This window comes from Thalassophryne amazonica, chromosome 2 (assembly GCF_902500255.1).
Source record: "Thalassophryne amazonica chromosome 2, fThaAma1.1, whole genome shotgun sequence".
Classification (NCBI taxonomy): Eukaryota; Metazoa; Chordata; class Actinopteri; order Batrachoidiformes; family Batrachoididae; genus Thalassophryne; species Thalassophryne amazonica.
This window is the reverse complement of record NC_047104.1, coordinates 96,252,188-96,276,431: the sequence shown is the minus strand read 5'-3', so window position 1 is coordinate 96,276,431 and position 24,244 is coordinate 96,252,188. Positions and strand designations below refer to the sequence as shown.

General features: G+C 42.4%; 1 protein-coding gene across 1 annotated transcript in view; it reads left to right on the top strand.

Annotated features, from left to right (window-relative positions):
• Positions 1–24,244, top strand: part of adam10a (ADAM metallopeptidase domain 10a) — a 126,399-nt gene that overhangs the window by 18,907 nt on the left and 83,248 nt on the right. The window contains exon 2 of the mRNA XM_034190072.1: positions 16,036–16,186. Within this exon, the coding sequence (XP_034045963.1) occupies positions 16,036–16,186 (151 nt within the window). The remainder of the gene's footprint in view (positions 1–16,035; positions 16,187–24,244) is intronic.

The window sequence follows — 24,244 nt, the reverse complement described above, 5'->3', positions numbered from 1 at the left end:
CTGGAACAAAGAGGACAAACAGTGTTGTAAAGAACAATAATCAAGACGTTAAAGAGCAAACTTCACTTTCCCCCAGAACGACATGATCAGGAAGCGAGCGTAGCTCACAGCAGCTCCCATTGAAAATAACGGAGAGACAGCCTGTGATTCTCGCATGTTTACATAAAACAAACGCAATAACAACGTCTATAAATCCAGAGAATATATTCACAAGAGTTTTAGGCACAATATAAAAATAGGTTTATGTTACGATGTTAATGATGTTGTCCATGTGCAGTGGTTAAAGTGCAGTTTTTGTAAATTAAGTTTGGGAAAAAAAATCTGCTCCAGAACAAAAAGCAGCTCCGTGTTGGAAACCATTCGGAAGATTCAGATGGCTTTCGGTGGCTTTTCAGTCGAGTGAGTATCCGAGAAATTGTGTAAGAGCTGGGCATGTTACAACATGTCCTGTGAGACTTCCAACACGGAGTGTTGGGAAGGTGTCGTGACACGGACCCACAACAGGGGGCGTTAATGAACGGACAATGGATAAGCCAAAGAGTAACAATTTAATGTTGTGAAGCACACAACGAAGTACAGACAATAACAATCTTGCGGAATGTCAATCATACACAAGGTGACGTGTGGCAGGCTCGAAGATAGAAGACGTCTGGAGATAGAAGAGCCGGATCCCACACGGCTTCCACCACCAACGGATCTGAAGAACACCGGAGCCGCCAAGCCCTGCGCCCCAGGTGGCCACTGTCTTCAGCAGTCAGACCCGGTACTGCTGGCAGAGAACAGAAACAGTTTTGATGAGTGTGAGTACGCACACTCAGTAATCCCACAGTCTGTGTTCTGTAAGGGAGGGAGCACCTCCACCTCCAGTCACACACTCGCGCAGCTCCTGTCTAACCACTTATCTGGTTGGGGTGTGAAGCGAAGCCATCGCTGATCACACCAAATGCCAATCCCACAGATAAGGCAACACCCCCAGGAAAATGGCTGCAAAGAAGTTCAGACTATTAGTTAGTTTAAATTCAGCAGAGAAATGACCTGTATGGTAGCTGATTTCTCGGCGGGGAGGTGGAGTTGCAGTCCGGCTTTTATGGAGGTTGACGTAGATGAGTGACAGCTGGTGGTGATGATGTGACAGCTGTCACTCCACTGGTTTCGGCGCCCTCTCGTGCTTGAAGCCCGCACTCCAAGCAGGGCGCCATCTGGTGGTGGTGGGCCAGCAGTACCTCCTCTTCAGCGGCCCACACAACATGGAGGTGCTTTTTGTTCTGCGCCATTAGCGGCTCCGTCCCGACGCGCGAATTCCTCCGCACGTCTTTCATTACAAAATCTCCTGTAACAGTGGAATGTGCCGAAAAAGTGCTGATGTCCACCTCTTCTGCAATTTCTCTGGTAGTCAGATGACGTCCCGGATCAACACAGCGTACACTTTGGAAATGATCTGGTCATTTCAGCCTGTCGATGGCTGCTCGGAGCGCGGCGCGCCCTCCGCCATTGTGCGCCGTCTTTAAACCTGTTGTAACACTCCTTAATCTGTGTGATGCCCATAGGATCGTCACCGAAAGCCGTTTGAATCTTCCGAATGGTTTCCACCTGGCTGTCTCTCACAGTTTCTGGAAAAATTTGATACAGCGCTGCTTCAATCGTTCAGACATTTTCCTCGCAATGAAAATCCGACGAGGGGGGAGGACCAGTGCTCACACAAAGCCTGCTCACATGTGAATGACGCAACCAGCAGGTGTGAAAAAAAAATCACGCATGCGCATGAAGGTTCAAGGTTGGCTCATGCAAGCACATGTGATTCAAATCCATCAGGTTTTTGAAAAAAATAAAAAGGTCTGATACTTTTCTAACAGACTCGTATATACGATTATTGGAAAAAATATGTGGCTCATAACTTTTAATGTCCACAACAAAGTAAACCATTAGAACCATTGCACAGTCCACAAAAATATGATTTACACTACAACAAACAACCCAAATAATACAATGCCTAATTCAAGTTGGAAAAGTTGTTCTCTACCTTAGCTAGACTTCTCGCACTGAGAGGAGTCTGGATGTCTTGTCCAGCTGTGCACGGAATAAATGCTTCTGCAGATTCCTGGACTGAACAGAACACGCAATCTTGTTCACAAGAAGGTCATGGGATCGATGCCTTACTGTGTGGAATTTGCATATTCTTCCCTTGTTTGCATGGGTTCCCTCCAGGTGCTCCAGTTTTCTCCCACATCTGAAGACATGCAGGCTAGGTGAATTGGAAATTTAAAAATTGTCCAGGTCTCCCTTCTAAAAGAGATCTCAATCTCAATGGGACTAGCCTGGTTAACTAAAAAAAGAAATAAAATCACGCCTTCCATATTTACGGACCTTTTGCTGCTAGCCGACTTTTCAATTCCTGGACTTTTTGGGCGTGCAGAGGTGATTTAACTGGGAGATTTGTGGCTCGTTTTGAAATGCCGCTCCAAATTCCCTTTCTTTGGTAAAGTCACATTTGCTTTACTGATAAGACAGATGGATTTGGCATTCAAATAAATGAAAAAAAAATAATCCTCTCACTCTGAATTAAATTAAGTTTTCAATTTTTTAGCATTAGCTCGCTCTTCCTTTTCTGTGGCATTTCTTCTTTTTTTGTCGTGTAAAGGAAGCTGGTATTCTTATTGGTGCATTGCTGCCACCTTCTGCATCAGTCTGTTATAGCAGGACTAAATCCTTTCGCTGGGTCCAGATCATTAATTTTTTTTTTCATGCTATTGACTGGAACTCAGCCCACAATCGACCGGTCGATCCCAATCGAGAGCCTTTGGATCCCCACGGGCAACACGCTAGTTTAATTATTTATTTTTATAAACTTTTTGCTATCTGTGAGCTGCTACATTTATGTACCATTCTGCAAGACTTGGTATCTCTGTCTTCAACAATGGCGGATGAGCGACTCTTACTGAATTGTGTACGCGAGTGTTTAATTATGTATTAGCTTGTGTCCGAGATGCTACTGCATGCATAGGAGACTGCACCTGAAACAGTGTTGTGAAAGTGTAGGAACACAGACCCACAACAGGGGGCGTAAAAGAATGGGCAATGGATAAGCCAAACAGTAACAATTTAATGTTGTAAATTGTGCACAACGGAATACAGACAACAAGTTTGGAACTACAGTCAAATACACGTTGGGTGACGTGTGGGCAGGCTTGAGGATAGGAGACGCCGGATCCCACACGGCCCTCACCGCCAACGGATCTGAAGAACACCGGAGCCGCCAAGTCCTGAGTCCCCAGGTGGTCACCGTCTCCAGCTGTCAGACCTGGCACTGCTGGCAGAGAACAGAAACAGCACAGGTGAGTGTGAGTACGCACACTCAGTAATCCCACAGTCTGTGTTCTTTTGGGAGGGAGCACCTCCACCTCCAGTTACACACTCGTGCAGCTCCTGTCTAACCACTTATCTGGTTGGGGTGTGAAGCGAAGCCGTCGCTGATCACACCAAACGCCAATCCCACAGATAAGGCAACACCACAGAAAAACGGCTGCAAAGAAGTTCAGACTATTAGTCAGCGTTAAGTGTAGCAGAGAAATTACCTCCAAGGTAGTTGATTTCTCGGCGGGGAGGTGGAGTTGCAGTCCGGCCTTTAAGGTGGTGGTGATGTGGATGAGTGACAGCTGGTGCTGATGACGAGTAACAGCTGTCACTCCCGGTTGGGAGTGACAGCTGGAAATGAATTCTAATATACACTCAACAAAAATATAAATGCAACACTTTTGGTTTTGCTCCCATTTTGTATGAGATGAACTCAAAGATCTAAAACTTTTTCCACATACACAATATCACCATTTCCCTCAAATATTGTTCACAAACCAGTCTAAATCTGTGATAGTGAGCACTTCTCCTTTGCTGAGACAATCCATCCCACCTCACAGGTGTGCCATATCAAGATGCTGATTAGACACCATGATTAGTGCACAGGTGTGCCTTAGACTGCCCACAATAAAAGGCCACTCTGAAAGGTGCAGTTTTATTGGGGGGGAGATACCAGTCAGTATCTGGTGTGACCATTTGCCTCATGCAGTGCAACACATCTCCTTCGCATAGAGTTGATCAGGTTGTCAATTGTGGCCTGTGGAATGTTGGTCCACTCCTCTTCAGTGGCTGTGCGAAGTTGCTGATATTGGCATGAACTGGTACACGCTGTCATACGCCGGTCCAGAGCATCCCAAACATGCTCAATGGGTGACATGTCTGGTGAGTATGCCGGCCATGCAAGAACTGGGACATTTTCAGCTTCCAAGAATTGTGTACAGATCCTTGCAACATGGGGCCGTGCATTATCCTGCTGCAACATGAGGTGATGTTCTTGGATGTATGGCACAACAATGGGCCTCAGGATCTCGTCACGGTATCTCTGTGCATTCAAAATGCCATCAATAAAATGCACCTGTGTTCTTCGTCCATAACAGACGCCTGCCTATACCATAACCTCACCGCCACCATGGACCACTCGATCCACAACATTGACATCAGAAAACCGCTCACCCACACGACACCACACACGCTGTCTGCCATCTGCCCTGAACAGTGTGAACCGGGATTCATCCGTGAAGAGAACACCTCTCCAACGTGCCAAACGCCAGCGAATGTGAGCATTTGCCCACTCAAGTCGGTTACGACGACGAACTGGAGTCAGGTCGAGACCCCGATGAGGACGACGAGCATGCAGATGAGCTTCCCTGAGACGGTTTCTGACAGTTTGTGCAGAAATTCTTTGGTTATGCAAACGGATTGTTTCAGCAGCTGTCCGAGTGGCTGGTCTCAGACGATCTTGGAGGTGAACATGCTGGATGTGGAGGTCCTGGGCTGGTGTGGTTACACGTGGTCTGCGGTTGTGAGGCTGGTTGGATGTACTGCCAAATTCTCTGAAATGCCTTTGGAGACGGCTTATGGTAGAGAAATGAACATTCAATACACGAGCAACAGTTCTGGTTGACATTCCTGCTGTCAGTATGCCAATTGCACGCTCCCTCAAATCTTGTGACATCTGTGGCATTGTGCTGTGTGATAAAACTGCACCTTTCAGAGTGGCCTTTTATTGTGGGCAGTCTAAGGCACACCTGTGCACTAATCATGGTGTCTAATCAGCATCTTGATATGGCACACCTGTGAGGTGGGATGGATTATCTCAGCAATGGAGAAGTGCTCACTATCACAGATTTAGACTGGTTTGTGAACAAAATTTTTAAGGGAAATGGTGATACTGTGTATGTGGAAAAAGTTTTAGATCTTTGAGTTAATCGCATACAAAATGGGAGCAAAACCAAAAGTGTTCTGTTTATATTTTTGTTGAGTGTACCTCAGAAATACAGTATAGCGAAGAATGTGGCTATAACAACATCAAAACTACAGGACCAATACATACTGTTTGTTTGACACAAAAGCTGTTTTGACATCCTAGAAATGTGTGTCCTTAATGCTGCGCTATGAGATAGTCAACAGTCTGTTCTTCTATCACATTATTACATATTAATAGAGACGCTGCATCCCACAGAGAACGCCTGTCTTAGCTGGCAGTGTTTGTGTTCTTACATAATCAACATATTCCATGATTAATTAAATCTTCTTGGGCTCTCACCCCAAGCCAGTGTTGTTTTGCAGAGTGCTTCTTCATGCTGTCTGACTTGCTCCCATCAGAAGATGAAGTAAGGAAGAGGATTGTTGTAATGTTACTCTCTGCATTCATAGGCATGTTGCTACTAGCCTGATACGGCCTCTCCCCGTTTTGGGAGTTGTGCCTCCCCAGCAATGTAAAGCTGTGTAGCTTGAGCTACAGGAAGTGGGAAGCATTTACATTATCTATGTTTTTTGTTTGTGGGAGTCTTTGTGATTATTCTGAGATGACTATTCTAACCACTCAGAGCCCCATTTCATTTTCAACTGTGACTGAACATTTTTCCAAATGTTGCTTTTTGCACTTATTGATTTCTCCAACTGCAATTCGGCATTTCAGACACAATATTTTGTTTTACTGAGTGTTGTGTTGGCATTTAACATGGCTACAGCAAATTCAGTTGAGCGAAACAGAACCTCAGTCACCTGATGACAATCACATGCTCCTTGCTCGTGCTTTGAACTGACTGCTTTTGTTGTTTGTTTTATAAAGACAGTGTAAGCCAGCGGGAATAACAATGTGGGGCCAGGTTCTGGAATTGAAAAACCTGTTCTGTATCCCTCAGCTGTAGCTGAACACTTTCACACACAGATTGATCTCTCTCCTACAGTAAATGGCTCCATTAACTGCACAGCTCCAGAATCTGGCTTCTAATTTGCTCTGTTTTGTTGCATGAGTGCAAGCTGTCATTGACACTGTATAAAAAGAGTAGGAAATGAAATTACATGAAAATTAACTGTGAAGCAACCAGGACCTGTGCCAAAAAAATTCCTTGATTGGTTTGACTTTTGAGTACCATCTGACTTTGTGTCAGATGAGGAGTTCCTTAAACCCCTTTTCACACCAGGCCTCCGTAGAGTTGCATTATGCTATGTATCTGTTACACAGGAATGGCTGCGTATGTTGCATGCAGGAGGAGAAGCTTTGGCCTGCCTCTTCTTCTGTTTGAGGTTTCGCTGCCAGCAAAGTTTAGCAGAGTCCAGCGGGATGAATAAAATCTAGCAATGCAGGTATGTACTGATTTAAAAAAAAACAAAAAAAAAACTAAAAGGATGTTTCGCTGGACTGCCGTAGAGTAGCATACAATTGCAAAGGCTTGGTGTACAGTAGTGGAGTATTGCATAGCCTGGCGTAGAACAATGCCGAATGTTCACGAAAAAATTAAAAATGTTTAATTTTTTGTGTCCATTTCGTGGACCCCTTTGTGTCCCTCAGCGTATTGCCATGTAGGGATGCATAAGTTTGGTGTAGGAATGCATAAGTTCAGTGTAGTCAGTACGCTGCATTACGCAACTCTACGTTGGCCCGGTGTGACAGGGGCTTTAGGGAATCTTAGAAGTGTGACTTGTATTGCAAGTGTATGTTTGCTATTACATTTTGCCCATGTGGTGCATTTCTGTAATCATGATTTAACATGTAGGTGCCCGAGTATGGAGGATCCCAGTAACTGGAGAAGGCCAAGGGGATGCCCATGTATTTCAAGTGGCTACGGCAGATGGATAATTAGTTTTTGAGAGGTAGTATTAGGTGGTTGCCATTCAAGACCCATGGTGGATCTGTGGTGTGATGGCATGTGACACCAGTGCATGCTCCGAGTTGATTTGACTTTGTGTTGTTCTTTGTTGTTGTCCTAATATGGTCTGAGTGCTGGCTTATGGGACTGAAAGTCTGCCATAATGGAATGTTTAAAATACTTCGACTAATTGGTGCTCTGCAGGCAAAATAGGGTCCAGTCTCCTTTGTGTGGGTGGTATGCTTTACCAGGATCTCTGGACTTAGGCCTTGTCCACATGGAAACGGAACTTTCCCTATGCGATCTTTTTTGTTTTCAAAAAGTGTTCCATAAACAGAGGACTGTTTCAAGAAATATCTCTGTCCACAATGTAGTACATATGCCAGGCCTGTATGTGGCTCTGTAATACTGCCACAAAAAAATGGAGAAGACGACGTAGAGCATGTGCATAACTGGTGTAAGGAGGTAATTAATGTAGCAGCAGAAGCTAGAATGTTACAAAGTGGCGCACAGAGTAAATATGTATGAAGTCTTTTATCCTGAACTGTTGCGTCCTTTGGGTGGATTCATCATATACATTGAAAACACTGCACATTCTATTCCAAATCAACACATGAAGAAAAATGTATCAGACGTACTAATTTCCAGAAAGTGAAGAAAAAGCAATCTTGGCTGTTCAAAAACATAGTGTTGGCAGTTTTCTTTACAGACTCAAACAGATGATAACATATCAAATATGAAATTGGTCACTGGATCCTCGATCTCTGGACATAAATAAAAATTAATAAAATCTGTTCATGGTTACTGGATCCTGTACATGGTGGATCCTTGATCTCAGGGACATAAATAGAAATAAACAAAATTTGTAGTTTTTGCCAAATTGTAATTCATTAAGAACTGAGGATGTCTCATTTTGGGAGGAAAAACGGTTTTGGTCGGTTGTTTGTTTTGTATTACAACGTTTGGAAAGAGGTGTCATTTGATGTAGAACAGCGATTCGCTTTGAAGTTATTAATTCCGACCAAAATTGTTTGGAGCTATGCACTTTGTCCCACAAAACAGAGGATATTATTGTTATTATTTTTCTTTACTTGATGGAAAACGTTTGTTTACGCACCGTCAACGCGGATCCAGCTCACACCAGAGAACCATTATGATAATGTTCGGTTTGAAACAGAGGATGTTTCTTGCCCACAAGGTGATGACCTAGTGGTTAAGGCATTGGGCTTGAGACCAGAGGATCCTCGGTTCAAATCCCAGCCTGACTGGAAAATCACTAAGGGCCCTTGGGCAAGGTTGATTCTTGTAGAGAAGAATAAACAGAAGCCACAAAAGCTGGAGTTTTAAACCTAACCAGACCCCTCCTACCGAGAGGCAGACTCCTATAGGCTAGTGACTAAACAATAGCTCTAATTAGCACCTATTGTGCACTAGTTAGCACCCTCCTAATGACAGGGCAGCTGTCCCTCCTAATGATGGGACGGACGCCTCTCCTGACGGCTCCCCTGACGACTCTCCTGATGACGTGAATGACTCATTACCATGAGCAAAAGACTGAAACTGCTTTGACCTGAGTACCCCATTGTAAACAGGGGACAAAGCGTGTCTCAGACCCCCTCCTCGGTTAAGGCTGGGTTTCAACTGTTTCACATAAAATGCCTCCTTCACTCCTCTCTCAAACCATTTCCTTTCTCTGGCTAAGATTTTAACTTCCTTGTCCTCAAACATGTGGTTAGTGTCTTTAAGGTGAAGATGAACTGCAGACTGAGGTCCACCGGTGCCCTCTCTGTGGTGCTGGTATAGCCTTTTGTGTAACGGCTGCTTAGTCTCACCTATGTAGTGTTCATTACAGTTTTCCTGAGAGTCAAGACAGAAGTCAGACTACCAGAGCAAGAATTTTTGCTGAGGAAGCTTCTGCGATTTGAAGCGAAACGTCCTTGCGTCAAGCAACCCAGTCCAGTCAAAGATTCAAGCTTCTCTACTATGGAAACCACCTGGACAACTGAGAGCCTTCACAGAAACATCCCTACTCTAGTGTTACTGAGGAAGAAACCTCAAGCGGACCAGACTCTGATGGGTGGCCTACTGCTTGGGCTTTTCTAACAGTTACAAAATTTTACAAAAGATGGTGTGTGTGTGTGTGTGTGTGTTTCACCACAGTTACTAGCTTTAGAAGGCAGGTACCTCCACTAAAGATCCAGCAGGTGGCAGTATATCTATTGGATCTAACAAGGGCGAAATATAGATGCACTTTCGATCTGGAGCATCGACGTTCACAAGATACAATAGGGTTTGTCCTGTTTAAGTGTGCTTTTAATTTGCTGAGTTATAAGATGATGGTGTTCCTGAGTTGTCTACATAATGTTTCATTTACATATAGGCAAGACGTGTTACGAATGTCATTTGCATCATTCTTGGCACATTCCTGACATTCTTAATGTGACTTAAGGCATCTGAATAGGTTTCCTAGTAGTGCGTGTTCGTGCGTGATATTCGTGATTTTCATAGAGCACACCACCCTCATTTCGCCTCATGTCGTTGAGGTTGCAACTGAGCGTATTGATCCCTCTTGATTAGTGGTGATCCTTAATAGAGCGTGACAGCATTCTTCTCTGACGTGCGCACAATTAAACTCTGCTGCAGCGCATTCAGTTTCATTGCCGCAGTATGCTGAAGGACAGTGATGCCAAGTCGGCTAAAAGTTTCGTTCCAATTCTGATCTGCTCGCTCCTGCAGGTGTTCGACCTGCTGCATGTGCCTGATGTTTGGGAAAATGCGCGAGACAAGAGCCACGTGGAGCCACACATTTGGCTCTCAGTGTTCTCCTCCTCTCTGCGCCACTCCACAGCACAGAGCCCAACTAAGCATGCGGTCACAAAGTTCTTCTGCTGTGGATTTTGAGGAACAAACTGGAGCGATCTGAATTGTTCAGCAGCTGATGAGTAATATGGGGGGGTGTTTGTGGAGACAATTTGCCTCATTCACAGCGTGACAGAACTTAATGATGCGCTGTTATGCGTGCAACAGCGCGGAACATTATTCTTGACCGTGCGTAATGGTTACTGATAATTCTCCAGCAACACGTGCCATTAATCGTAGCACGTGGTAACAGGTTGCAGCAGTTCCTGAGGACACCTGACACCACTGCCTCAAATCATCACATTTGTGATCACCAGCCAAGAATGTATACTTCATGGCATTCGTGATTGCCATCGTCATGTGTAAACGCAGCATAAGCTGGCTGGGATGGACTGTCATCAGTAAAACCTGGTCAATTTCTGACTTTTGTCTCTACTTGACAGCACGATTCACAAAACTTGGTGCACCTTGGTTTAAAGTAGACCTGCATTGAAATAAATGTGGTCAGATTTCAGAGAGAAATAGCTGATATGTATTTATAAGACCCTTGTGAATGCAGTAAAGTAAATCTGTAAGCCCAAATTTGTAATTCAGCGGAGAAATCTTTGTTTAAAAACGACAAATTTGCAGCTAAAATTTAGCCCTCTGTGAAAACAGTTTGTACAGCCGTATCATTTCCATGACGTCAGGGACAAGACGACGCGCTCCCGCCTTCAGTCCGATCCCGCGTTGAAATTGATTTTATCTGTTAGTAATGTTACTGTTATACACATCCTGGTTTCAACATCCAAAAGTAAGCGGCAATGAATGTGAGATACAGATCTGTGTGCTCAGATCAGCAACGACATCGACAGCGGGCGCTGTTCTTCACCAACGCCTCGCTTTCTGCCTCCGCTGTGCTTACCGAGTCGTGCTCGGTAAACGCAGAAGCAGGCCACTCACATCACCCGTGTCTGTTGTGCAGCCAGCACCACGTCCCTCTCTACTGAATGGAGGTGCAGCCAACTTGGCACAAGTCCAGAGAATACGCTCGCTGTTTTGATGCGAGCGGCCGGTAACACCTGTTGCTGCAAGGACAGACTTTCCGCAGCGCCGCACGTCTCGGTAATCAGAGCTGCAGAGCTCCATGGCTGCTGAGAGAGTTTTATAACTTTTTAATGACTTGGATTCTTTGCGGGTCTCGCCTCCGTACCCTGTGACGGTACCGGAGGTGAAAGACAGTAGATTTTCAATGCGACACCACTCAGTCAAACGGGCGTATGAAAAAGTCCCCCAAAATAATTTTCAACCACAAATAAAAGAAATGTGTACTCACCAAACGTGCCGCAACACAATATGAAGTTTTAAAAAAAGTAGATCCTTCCGTATAAGACAAGAAAAAGGTGCAGATGCAAACTGACGTAAATCCACAAATTACAATTGGCGCAATGCATGCTGGGAGAGGGTCTTGTCCGTGACGTCTCGGCAGCGTCCATGATGAGAGGGACAATTTGCGGAGGGCTAAATGTTAGCTGTAAATTTGTCATTTTCAAATGAAGATTTCTCCGTTGAATGACAGATCTGGGCTTGCAGATTTACTTTACTACATTCAGAAGGCTCTCATGTGTAAACAGGGTTTACCTTTTAGAATAAATAGTTGTGTGCCTTAAGGGCACCAAAATCTGAAAAGTTTGGTGCCCCTCAGAAAGGTTTGGTACCAAATCTACCGCTACGCAGCATAGCGGCAAAGCAACTAGGGGGGTCTGGGGGCATGCCCCCCACAGAATTTTGATATAAAGGATGCAAATTGTGCATTCTGGTGATATCTGGGGCAGATTTGGGGTGAAATTATGGAAGAACAAAAAACGAAAGAGATCTGCACAGCCAGTTAGCTCCCAAACAAGCCTTTAATAACACACCAAAGGTGACGTTTCGGGCCTCGCCCTTCATCAGACAGGATGAAATTATGGAAGGGAATTTTTGTGTTTTTGGAGTAATATTTTCTGAAATTTCGAAATTTTCTAACCTTGTCAGAAGCTGAGATTGTTGGGAGAGTGTAGGTACACGGACCCACAACAGGGGGCGCAAATGAACGGACAATGGAGGAAGTCAAATACAACACTTTACTGTTGTGAAAGGGCACAACAAACACAACAGATTGCAACAATAGACAAAAGGTCAAATTACAAAAGGTGTCGTGTGGGCAGGCTCGAAGATAGAAGACGTCTGTCTAAAGTAGAACCGGAACCACATGATTTCCTCCGCCACCAGACCCCGGGAATACTGGAGCTGCCAAGTCCAGAACTCCCAGGTGGCCACTGCCTCCGCGTGTCGGACCTGGTACTGCTGGCGAGGAACAAAAAACAATTAAATGTGGGCGCGTATGCATCCAGCAATTCACACGGCAGGGAAACCAACTCCACCTCTTGTTGGAAAAAGAGTCTGTTATACGATACACAAAGTCACAAAAGGTTACTGTCGAATAAATCTCACAGCCAGCTGAGAACGTTACCTTCCTGGTAAAGCGATATCTCGGCAAAGAGGTGGAGATGACGTCTTGCTGATATGCTGATCAGATGAGTGGTGACAGCTGTCATAGGTGATGAGTGTCAGCTGTCACCCCGGCTACTCCTGTTAGGCGGCAGCGCCCTCTGGTGCCTGGAGCCCGCACTCCAGGCAGGATGCCCTCTGGTGGTGGTGGGCCAGCAGTACCTCCTCTTCAGCGGCCCACACAACAGAGATGACCCCATGCCAATATGCACAGGCAGATTGGCATGGGGTCATCTCAGCTGCCGATGTTTTATTAAACATCCAGCCCATTAACAATCATGGCTGCCATGAGTGTTGATTACACTTGTTGTGAATACAGAAAATCTATTAGCAGTCATCATGGTCATCTGCCATTCTCTGCAGCACTTCAAGGTGTTCTTCCTCAGAATCAGAATTAAGCTCAGAATCTAAGGCAGCTCTTCCCTCAAAAACTCTGTCATAATTGTGTTTATAAACCAGTCACCATTTGCTTTTATTATACATCTGTGTAGTTAATAAATAAAATAATCTTCACGGATGATTTGCTCGCGCGCGCATGTAGAGAAATATAAAAAACTCTCCGCTGGCTGCTGTTTGCTCTTCCCTCAAAAACGCTCCATTTGATCTGTGTATAATAAAACGTGGCATTACAAACAGAGGAGAAGAACATTTTTTGATGACGTTTTGTGTATGTGTCGGTCTCAGAAAGTCAAATTCTGCGCAAATTTTGTCCAAATTTGATAGATTTCTGTACAGTTATGAAATAAAAAAGGTGGATTCCAGTTGGGAATGCAAGTCTAAAGAGTTGTGTGCCCGCCCCCAAAATAGGGTGCCACGGGTTCCCGGGTAACCGCTAAAATTGAACCCTGTGTGTAAATGTAAGTCATTTTTTTGTTCAAAAAAATCTGACTGCATTTTTTTCAATGTAGGTCTCCTTTAAGAGAATTTGTTGGATAGTGGCACAGTGGTCTAGTGTTTAGCACTATTGCCTCACAGCATCGCTTCCTGCCTGGTCCTTTCTTTGTGGAGTATGCGTGTTCATGTGGATTCTTTCTGGGTGCTCTGGTATGGTGTCAGATCAATCAATCAATTTTATTTATATAGCGCCAAATCACAACAAACAATTGCCCCAAGGCGCTTTATATTGTAAGGCAAGGCCATACAATAATTACGTAAAAACCCCAATGGTCAAAACGACCCCCTGTGAGCAAGCACTTGGCGACAGTGGGAAGGAAAAACTCCCTTTTAACAGGAAGAAACCTCCAGCAGAACCAGGCTCAGGGAGGGGCAGTCTTCTGCTGGGACTGGTTGGGGCTGAGGGAGAGAACCAGGAAAAAGACATGCTGTGGAGGGAAGCAGAGGTCAATCACTAATGATTAAATGCAGAGTGGTGCATACAGAGCAAAAAGAGAAAGAAACACTCAGTGCATCATGGGAACCCCCCAGCAGTCTAAGTCTATAGCAGCATAACTAAGGGATGGTTCAGGGTCACCTGATCCAGCCCTAACTATAAGCTTTAGCAAAAAGGAAAGTTTTAAGCCTAATCTTAAACGTAGAGAGGGTGTCTGTCTCCCTGATCTGAATTGGGAGCTGGTTCCACAGGAGAGGAGCCTGAAAGCTGAAGGCTCTGCCTCCCATTCTACTCTTGCAAACCCTAGGAACTACAAGTAAGCCTGCAGTCTGAGAGCGAAGCACTCTATTGGGGTCATATGGTACTATGAGGTCCCTAAGATAAGATGGGACCTGATTATTCAAAACCTTATAAGTAAGAAAAAGAATTTTAAATTCTATTCTAGAATTAACAGGAAGCCAATGAAGAGAGGCCAATATGGGTGAGATATGCTCTCTCCTTCTAGTCCCCGTTAGTACTCTAGCTGCAGCATTTTGAATTAACTGAAGGCTTTTCAGGGAACTTTTAGGACAACCTGATAATAATGAATTACAATAGTCCAGGCTAGAGGAAATAAATGCATGAATTAGTTTTTCAGCATCACTCTGAGACAAGACCTTTCTAAAGACTTCTACTGTAATGAAACTTATTCCCCACTGCTGGGTAGTCCATTAAAGTAAATGTAAATATTTTTTTAGAGATATTGCGTAAATGCAAAAAAGCAGTCCTACATATTTGTTTAATATGCGCTTTGAATGACATATCCTGATCAAAAATGACTCCAAGATTTCTCACAGTATTACTAGAGGTCAGGGTAATGCCATCCAGAGTAAGGATCTGGTTAGACACCATGTTTCTAAGATTTGTGGGGCCAAGTACAATAACTTCAGTTTTATCTGAGTTTAAAAGCAGGAAATTAGAGGTCATCCATGTCTTTATGTCTGTAAGACAATCCTGCAGTTTAGCTAGTTGGTGTGTGTCCTCTGGCTTCATGGATAGATAAAGCTGGGTATCATCTGCGTAACAATGAAAATTTAAGCAATGCCGTCTAATAATACTGCCTAAGGGAAGCATGTACAAAGTGAATAAAATTGGTCCTAGCACAGAACCTTGTGGAACTCCATAATTAACCTTAGTCTGTGAAGAAGATTCCCCATTTACAGGAACAAATTGTAATCTATTAGATAAATATGATTCAAACCACAGATCAGCACCAAAACCACACTCGCATAAAAAATGCATTCACACGTAGATATTAACTGCGCTCATGCAAATTACCACTATGTGCGTGCTCGGACCAGCGTGCCCCCTCCATCCCCTGGCCTGCTTGAAGTTGACTTCTGCTCGCGCGTAGGGAATTCCTGCTCTCTTGCTTGAAACTTGTGGTGAGGTGGTGGTGTCATAATGGTTTGCACGTGATTTAAGAGATTTTACATTGTCATCTGATGGTTAATAATCACATTATTCCCTTTGATCAGTTTGGGTGTAGAGTCAGATGGATGCGCTGGTGTCAGGAGGTGATGTTTAGGACTTTCTGTAATTTATTATGAATAATGCTAAATTTGTGTATAAATTATTGTTGTACAGAAGCTTCAGAGATCTGTCGCTGAGATAGATGATGTCTGGAGTGAAGTTTTAAGCAGAAACGAGGCAATAATCGCTTAACGCCATTGTCGCCGACTGAATTCTGCGTCAGAGAGGAGGGCTGTCAGTCAAACCTCACTATCCAGAGATGACCAGTCACAGCAGAGCCAGTGCTGACCTGGTTCCCTCCCCCCCATAGTGCCAAAATCCAACCCCTATAGTGCTATAAGTTTCAAGCGAGAGAGCAGGAATTCCCTGCGTGCGAGCAGAAATAAACTTTGTGCAGGCGGGAGGTGCTGATCCATGTCACAATACACCTATTGTGATTTGAAGAATATCATGGTACATATTTTGCATCATTGCAAGTTGCATTGGTATGTGAGTGGGTGAATCATTGTAAATATAGTCTATTTTTTGTTGACATTCATGGCTCTGACCACACAAGTTTCCCATTAGCTCTGATACGTGTTATCTTTCACTTATTGTTTGACTGATATCTTCTAATTATTCACTGACTTCTTGTTTCAGGTCAGTTTGAGAATACTCTGAACAAATACATCCGCCATTATGAAGGTTTGTCATATGACACAGAAGCTCTTCACAACCATCACCAGAGAGCAAAGAGGGCACTCTCTCCACAAGACAGAACCGTGCACCTCAACTTCCATGCTCATGGACGGTAAGTCTAAATTCATATGGTCTTGTCCTTAGTTAAAACAGAAGAAGGGGTGGGACCCCATAAGCATTCTGCTTCTTCCTTCTCCCGCTCAAGCATATTTATTTTTTCTGTTAATCGCAACTGTGTTGTTTTTGGAAATGTAGTTTTTCATGTCTGTTTCATATTGTCTGTTTGAGATAAATTAAAATAATAATAATAAAAAAATATTTATGCCATCCTTGGGGGTTTTGACTTGAGTGATTCAAGTTGAGCTTATAATTTATATCCTAACCTGTTTTCATGTGGCGGGAAAAAAAAATGGCATTCTGTGGTCCATATCATTTTCATATTTTATGGATGCTGTAGATAAGCCTTTGGCAGGTTTCCAAGTATGCTATCCAAAAACGTCCTGGACATACTTGCACTTGGGTCCATAAATATTAATACAACATTGACAAAACAATGACACACTTTTTGTAATATTTGGGTCTGTACATCACCACAGCAGAGATGAAATGAACCATTAAAGTTGTGCTTGAAGTGTAGACTTTTAGCTTTAGTTCAGAGGTTTTAACAAATATTGCATGTGCCATTTTCATATACAGATCCTCCATATTCAGTAATTATACAAACTAAATATAAGATTTATTGTTAATGTCCTCTGATAATGGAGGGGCTGTGTGCAAAAATATTTGTAATTCCTGAGTGTTAAATGGGCAGCACGGTGCCTTAGTGGTTAAACGGCTGTTACCTCACAGTACAAAGGTCATGGGATCACTTCCTGATTATGGTCTTTCTGTGTGGAGTTTGCATGTTCTCTCCATATTTGCGTGGGTTCCCTCCGGGTGTTCCGGCTTCCACACACATCCAAAGACATGCAGATTAGGTGAATCAAAAACTTTAAATTGCCTGTAAGTAAGTGTGTGTGTGTGTGTGTGTGTGTGTGTGCACGCGCGCGGGCGGGAGTGAATGTGTTTCTGTCTACGTATATATGGCCCTGCGACAGACTGGTATCCTGCCTCACGCCCTGTGACAGCTAAGATATGCCCCCCCCCGTCCTTAATTGGAGTCATCGGGATGGATGGCTGTTAAATGGTACGATATAAGAACATCTTACTTGTTTCATTTGAATGCCATTGTAGTGGTGTACATATGCACAATTTACAAAAGCATCACTGTCTATGGACCTCACTGCAATGAAATGGCACCTCAGGACTTGTAACTGGATGAGCTAGCTAACCTTCACTGACATGCTATTCTTGCTGTTCTGTGCACGTCATCTTTCTGCCTTTCTATCCCTTTTTTGTTAAAAAAAAAAAAAGAAATGATTCCCTTTGTGTCCTTCTGTTTGGCTTCAATTCTGGCACTTTTCCTTTTCATCTCCTGTCATTATCTGTCATATATTTTGAGTAGCCCAAGAATAGTTTGCCCCCGCAGCATTGTGTTTGATCCACAAACGTCCCCCCTGCATATTACTTCACCATGGCAAGCAAGTCCCTTCTCTTTGCATTTGTGTTCTTGCTTGTCATTACTAGCCTTGAAGAATTGAGTGATGCTGCCTGTGTTGCTGAAGTAATCACAGTCATATATTATAACAGTCTTACCCCTCGCTCACACTGCTTCCGTGGTACGTACGGATGCAGGACCTGCAGAGAATCCAAGTCATTAAAAATTACAAACTTCTCTCAGCGGCCACGGAGCTCTGCGGCTGTGGTTACTGAGACCCTGCGGCGCTGCGGATTTTTCTGAAAGAAGTCTATCCTTGCGGGCTGCCGGAACGCTCAGCATCAAAACAGCGAGCATAGTCTCTGGACCTGTTGCTGGAGTAGGCCACAGCTCCATACAGCAGATAGGGGCGGTGTGAGTGGCCCGCTGTGGCGTATACGGAGCCCGCAGACTCGATAAGCGCATCGGAGGCAGTGAGAGCAAAGCCTTATACGTAAAGCCTTTTTGGTCCACTTGTGCTGTCGACAACTTTCTAGTGTGTGTGTGTGTGTGTGTGTGTGTGTGTGTGTGTGTGTGTGTGTGTGTGTGTCTCTTTCTTGAGCATATGTCCAGGTGTACACATAAAAGCGCAACCGCTATTCCTTCGATCATAAGACTGTGATTTAATATTTGCCATTATTTATATATGAATGAATGAATCTGGCTGACAGCCTACCAGACTTAAAATACTGTAGACTAAACACTGCCACAGCTGCTTTGATTACAGTGCATCTTTGCGTCTAGACCAGTGTTTCTCCAACAGGTACACAAGGGCTACCTAACCTACCTAACCACAAGCTGACTGTTGTCCTCAAGAACAAGCTGGTTGTCCTTTGTTTGATCACTGCAGATTTAAAATGTTTAGGAATAGAACCTCAAGTTAATTACAAGTCAAAAACTTTCAGCATAGTGTAGGCCATAGATATTTAAACAGTTTAGTTGGTATTGGGACAAAACGGGGTGGTGGACAAGTGGTTAGTGCATGTGGTTTCGGTGCAGAAGGTTCCTGGTTCAAACCCCACCCCCTGCCACATTTCTCCATCTAATATGGAGTTGCGTCAGGAAGGGCATCAGATGTAAATCCTATGTCAGTTCAACATGCAAGCACCTAGAGAAACTGTGTTGAAACTGGTAAATCTCTGCATCCTATCATGTATGGCACCCACATCCGTAGTAGGATCTAATGGTGTGACAAGAGCATGCTGGGATATATTTGACCTAATATCCTCTATTTTCTCTTCAAAATAATCTGTAATAAATCTGTAAAAAATCTAAAATTAAATTAGATGTGTGAGATGTTTGCTGTAATTTTAAGTAGTAGTAGGGCGCATACAGTGTGACATAAAATATCGGATTCATTTTGCCTCAATTGTTTATTGTTGTCCCGTTACAGCGGACAGAATACACAATGAAAGATGAATTTATCCAGATAAGGCATCTTTTTATAGGTGACATGTATTGTGATTTAAATTCCAATAGCTATTATTTGACTTAATAAGCAAGCTGGCTGTCATGCAAAATTACTATTTTGTTTTTTATGGATGTTTCGTTTTCTTCATAATATGGTACAGTTATTGGGTGCAGTAAAAAAAAAAAAAAAAGTTACTGCTCACTAATCCTGGCACGGTTCTAGCAGCATAACAGCCCTGCAGCGTACTCTGCTTTTTGAAGCTTATAAAGTTTTTGACTTATGTGATGCAGGGCTGATCACTTTTACTTTGTGTTGGTTATGGTTGTGAAAATTTTAATTATTTACACTACAGATCTTCCAGTGACTACACTAAATTGAGTTACTAAAATAAAAATTCTGAGTGATCTCTCGGTACAGACCTCAAAGTGCATTTACTCTCATGCATATGAGCAAAAAATGTGTGCTTTATGGTTCAGTTCAATTTATTACATTTATAGAGCGCCAAATCGCAACAAAGCTGCCTCAAGGTGGTTCACATGAGTAAGGTCTAACCTTACCAAACCCCCATGCAAGCACATGGGTGACAATGGTAAAGAGACTACCTCTGATATATTGAGGAAGAAACCTCAAGTAGACCAGACTCAGAGAGGTGACCCACTGCTTAGGCCATTCTAGCAGTTGCAGAATTTTTACAAAGTTTTACCAAGCTGAAGAAACTGATAAAGCAGAGTAGCATCAAAAACAAAGTACATTATTAAGGTGAGCCCCGTAGTCATTGGTGCCACAGGCATGGCGTTGTGGGGTGCAGGGCCAGCGCCCATCCATCGCCTTGTTAGCTTCACTGTTATAAAAGCTGTCTTCATGGAAGACTGCATTCCAAAAACAGGTTGAGTTCCTTTGCTAACTTTGTGAAGGTGAGTGACATAGTGTGTTTGTTTGCTACAATATTGGTTGGCAGCTGAAAATGGGTTGTGAGTGCTTAGACAATACCACACAGAAAATCTGAGGCCTAGAACTAGAACAAGAAAGCAATAAATAAGTAAACAGATGAAAAAAATAATGAATTAAAAAAGCCAACTAAAAGATGTCTTAAAATTTTGGTGACAGTGCTGTGGATTGTCACTAACATGAGCTCCTTTCATTTTACCTTTATTCAGCTGCCTTTGTTAATATATATTTATATGTTTTAATTAATTAATGAGACCTGTATCCAGTGACACATCTCCCAAATGTGGCTGTAGAAATAGGATGGAACGCTTGTAGAAAGTAAGGGTTTGGTTTACCATAGTTAACAGTCCAGCTCATTCATGTGTTTTTGGTTGAATACTTAATGTCTCTGTATATACACTGCACTTTTTCCATATCTGCCTTAAATTGTCATTTAAAAAATGTGTGCTTACTGAAGGTAATTGTTCTTTAATCCCCTATTGCTCCCGGTGTGTAGTGAGCGCCTTGTATGGCAGCACCCTGACATCGGGGTGAATGTGAGGCATAATTGTAAAGCCCTTTGAGCGTCTGATTCAGATGGAAAAGCGCTATATAAATGCAGTCCGAGAACCTCCAATAAACATGTTTTTAGTAGTGTAGTTTATGCTTCAAACCATGCAGATGGTACATCATTAATTTCAACAAGGCAATACAAATGTGTTCTTATTTTGTAGCTGTGAATTTTATTACTGTTTAAAGTCCCAATAATTTATCAGTTACTAATAGTAAAGGTGTAATATATGTGTGCATTTCACTTAGTCTGAGAATAAGCTATTTCTATCTCATCCATTCATGATTGTAGTTGCATAATGAAGCGTTTGCTTTCTGTAGTTAAGAGCACTGCTTTAGTTATGAGTTGTTCATGTTTATAATTTAGTCTTAAAAGTTAACAGCACAAATGACAGTTGTGTTGAAAGACAGGACTTTGTGGTTCATGAATTCGTGCAAGTTTTCTGCTCAAAAATTAGCTTTAGAGTTGTTGTTTTGCATTAAAGTTAGCTAGAGTTAAAGTTAGCTTTGTGACAAGATGTTATCATCTTCCATTGTACCTCCACATGCACACACTGTCCTGGCTCTGAAACCCAAAGCAGAGCTGTGTGGTACTGTAGATGTCTGTTGTAACAAGAGAAAAGCTTTCTTGTGTAAGCCCACTCACATGAGTGTTTGTGGCTGGATCAGGTGACAGAACAAGGCAGGGGAGATGGATTTCTCTGTAGAGAACCTCTTTACAAAGACAAATGCCAAACAAGCCAAGCCTTGGATAACAGTGATAACAAAGAACAGAGATGATACAACTGATGTAATTCCTCATCTGGAACATCCAGGTTTAAGGGAACTACGTATTTGGAAACCTAATTAGGGTTTATGTTGTTGTTGCATTGTTCAAGTTATTATGGCTTATGTTTTTGTCGGAAAGTAACACTGCTGGAAAGTGGTGTGTGTGTGTACACACCTGCAAGTAAGGGGTGGGCAGTTTCTATCAGAATCACCCTGTCCACCTGTAAATCGTGTAAATGCGACTCATTTTAAAACTTGGCAGAGTGGTGGCTCATATGAAGATGTGCAAGAAGGTAAAGCCTTTTTGGGGGGGTGGGGGCTCTTCAAGAGGAAATAATTTATGCATCATATGATATTGACTCAGTTAGCACAAAGCCACCTGAGTCGCTTTATTGATTTCAATGAAACTTCACCCAGTGGTATCTCACAATGTGAACATGTACATGAACAAAAAGTATTCTGATCAGCCCTGTTCAAGGGGAGATAATTGGATTTTTCTTGTTGTGATATTTGTGTGTGTATTAATACATCATCTTTGTCAATTACATGTACAGGGGTTTGCCAGTTTATTACCTCCGCCAACAAAGTTGGGCAGAAGTTATGTTTTCACCCCTGTTTGTTTGTGAACAGGCTGGAGCACACAATTTTTCATATATCGATATGAAATTTTTCCTGAAGATGCATATCCTGATAGGCAAAGACTGATTCAATTTTCAAGGTCAGAGTCAGGAAAATTCTTGGAAAATTGGTAAAATCCCTATCTTTAACATTGAAGGAATTTTCATAAATTCATCTCTGTCAAAAAAGATCAGATTTCTTTCATATTTGAGAGAGTTACACAGAATGGTATCCTTTATCGACTGACAAATTGTGATCTAGATTACAGATTTTGTGACCATTTAAATGTAACATCAAAACCCCACTTAATATATGTTTTGCATTATATCTTAATCAAACATGCCCCAGTTACTCTCATATTTGATAGTGAGGTGCAGACTGGCACTTACTATTCCTGACAAAGTTTGATGTGGATCTGATCCAGATTGTGCATTTTGTGGACATTTGAACTTAATATTGAATGCCCATTTGGTGCACATTTTGCATTATATCTCTAACAAAAGTGCCTCAGTCACTCTCATTTTTCTGTTGTGGATTTACCTTACACCACCAAAATTGGATGGAGGTTTCCATTTTATGCCTGTTTGTAAAATCTAAAAAAATACATCTGCCACAGAAAAAAACATTGTGGAGACACTCATTCATGTTCACAGCGGCAGTAAAACAGCTTAGAGGAGCAGTGTCGTGCTGTGCAACACACCCATATTCCAGCTCCAAATTAACAGACTCTCTCAAAGTAAAAAAAAAAAAAAAAAAAAAAAAGGCTTGATAGCACTACTGAGGAAAAAAACACAAAAGGGGGACAAATCTGAACATGCCGGTATCACATAGTTGTAGATTTTCCCATATGTAAACTCCACAAGATCAAAGAAGCTCGTACGCGCGATCGCCGGCTGCAGCTCTACCTTCAATTCTCTCACGTTTGTGGCATGTTAAATAAAGTCGATTAACTCCTGGAAATAATGTATTTTGACTTTTCCCCAGTGTACCAAATTTGTCTCTGTGTCATCCACACAAACAGCGACTCGCCACGCTTTAGGTTCCAAAATCCGACACTCTGGAAAAAATTTTTCGGGGTGAAGTATTTCATCTCCTGTCCGAGCCATCGCTTTTGAACGAAAGCTTAGAAGCTTCATTTTTGGGAAGAGCAGGTTCATTTTTCTCTGTCAGTCATCAGGATGTTTCTGCTCATTGTAAAATATACGTCACACTCCGAAAAATGCAGAGAATTGCAAAGAGAAGTTTTTCCAGAAATGCATCTGCTAATGCTCAGAGTGAGAGGAATAAAATACGTCAGCGTTCACTAATTATTAGCATTTATGTGCAGAGAGACTTCCAATCATAAGTACTTTTATGCTGCCTTGTTAACTGGGACATTAACCATGCGACATGTCTTTTAAGAGCTTTGTTCCACATGTTTGGCTTTTCTTTCTTTAATGTGTTCTTTTTGGTTTTCGTTTTGTGCTCATTGTCATCCCTTGGCTTTATCTGAAATGAGCTTTGTACTAAAATAGGGGTTTTCAAATTGTGGGAGAGTGAGCCTCCCTCATTGAACGCCCCCACCCCACTGACACATACACACAATTTCAATATCTTCACATGTTTCTTTTTATTCTTTTACACATCTTAAACACATTTTAAAAGTATTTGTGCATTTTTAAGGAACTGTTTATGCATTTACACATTTTACAGGCTTTGTAAACATTTAAACATGTTTTTTAAAGAACTTTCTATTCTTCTATTTTTTTACTTTTGTCATTTTTAAAAACATGTATTTAAACATATCTGTTTTTAAATGTCTTTGGCATAACTAACACATTTTAACATGAATAATATTAATTCAAAGAGGGATAGGTATTGAGTAGAATTTATCAATTCCACTTATTGATCTGATTCCTTATCAGTTCCCTTATCAATACCTACTGTGAATTTTCTGTGTACTAAAAATAGGCTTTGCAGGTTTTCTATGTCAAGAACATTTCGAGTCTTAAAGTAAATAAATATGAAATTGGTCACTCGATCCATGATCTCTTCACGTAAATAAAATTAAAATCTGTAGTACTTCTCAAAAGCATTTCCTTTCAGACATTAATGGCATGAATGTCACTCCATACCTCTGAGCTGAGCTCTTGCAACTGGCTGTGCTACAAGTCAACATCAATGTAATTCATAAAGAACACAGGACATCTGATTTTGGGAGGAAAAAAAATGTTTGTCTGTTGTAGTTTGTTGCCTGTGTTACAGCATTTGGAAAGAGGTGTAATTTTATTTAAAACAGGTATTTGTTTTGAAATACCCGG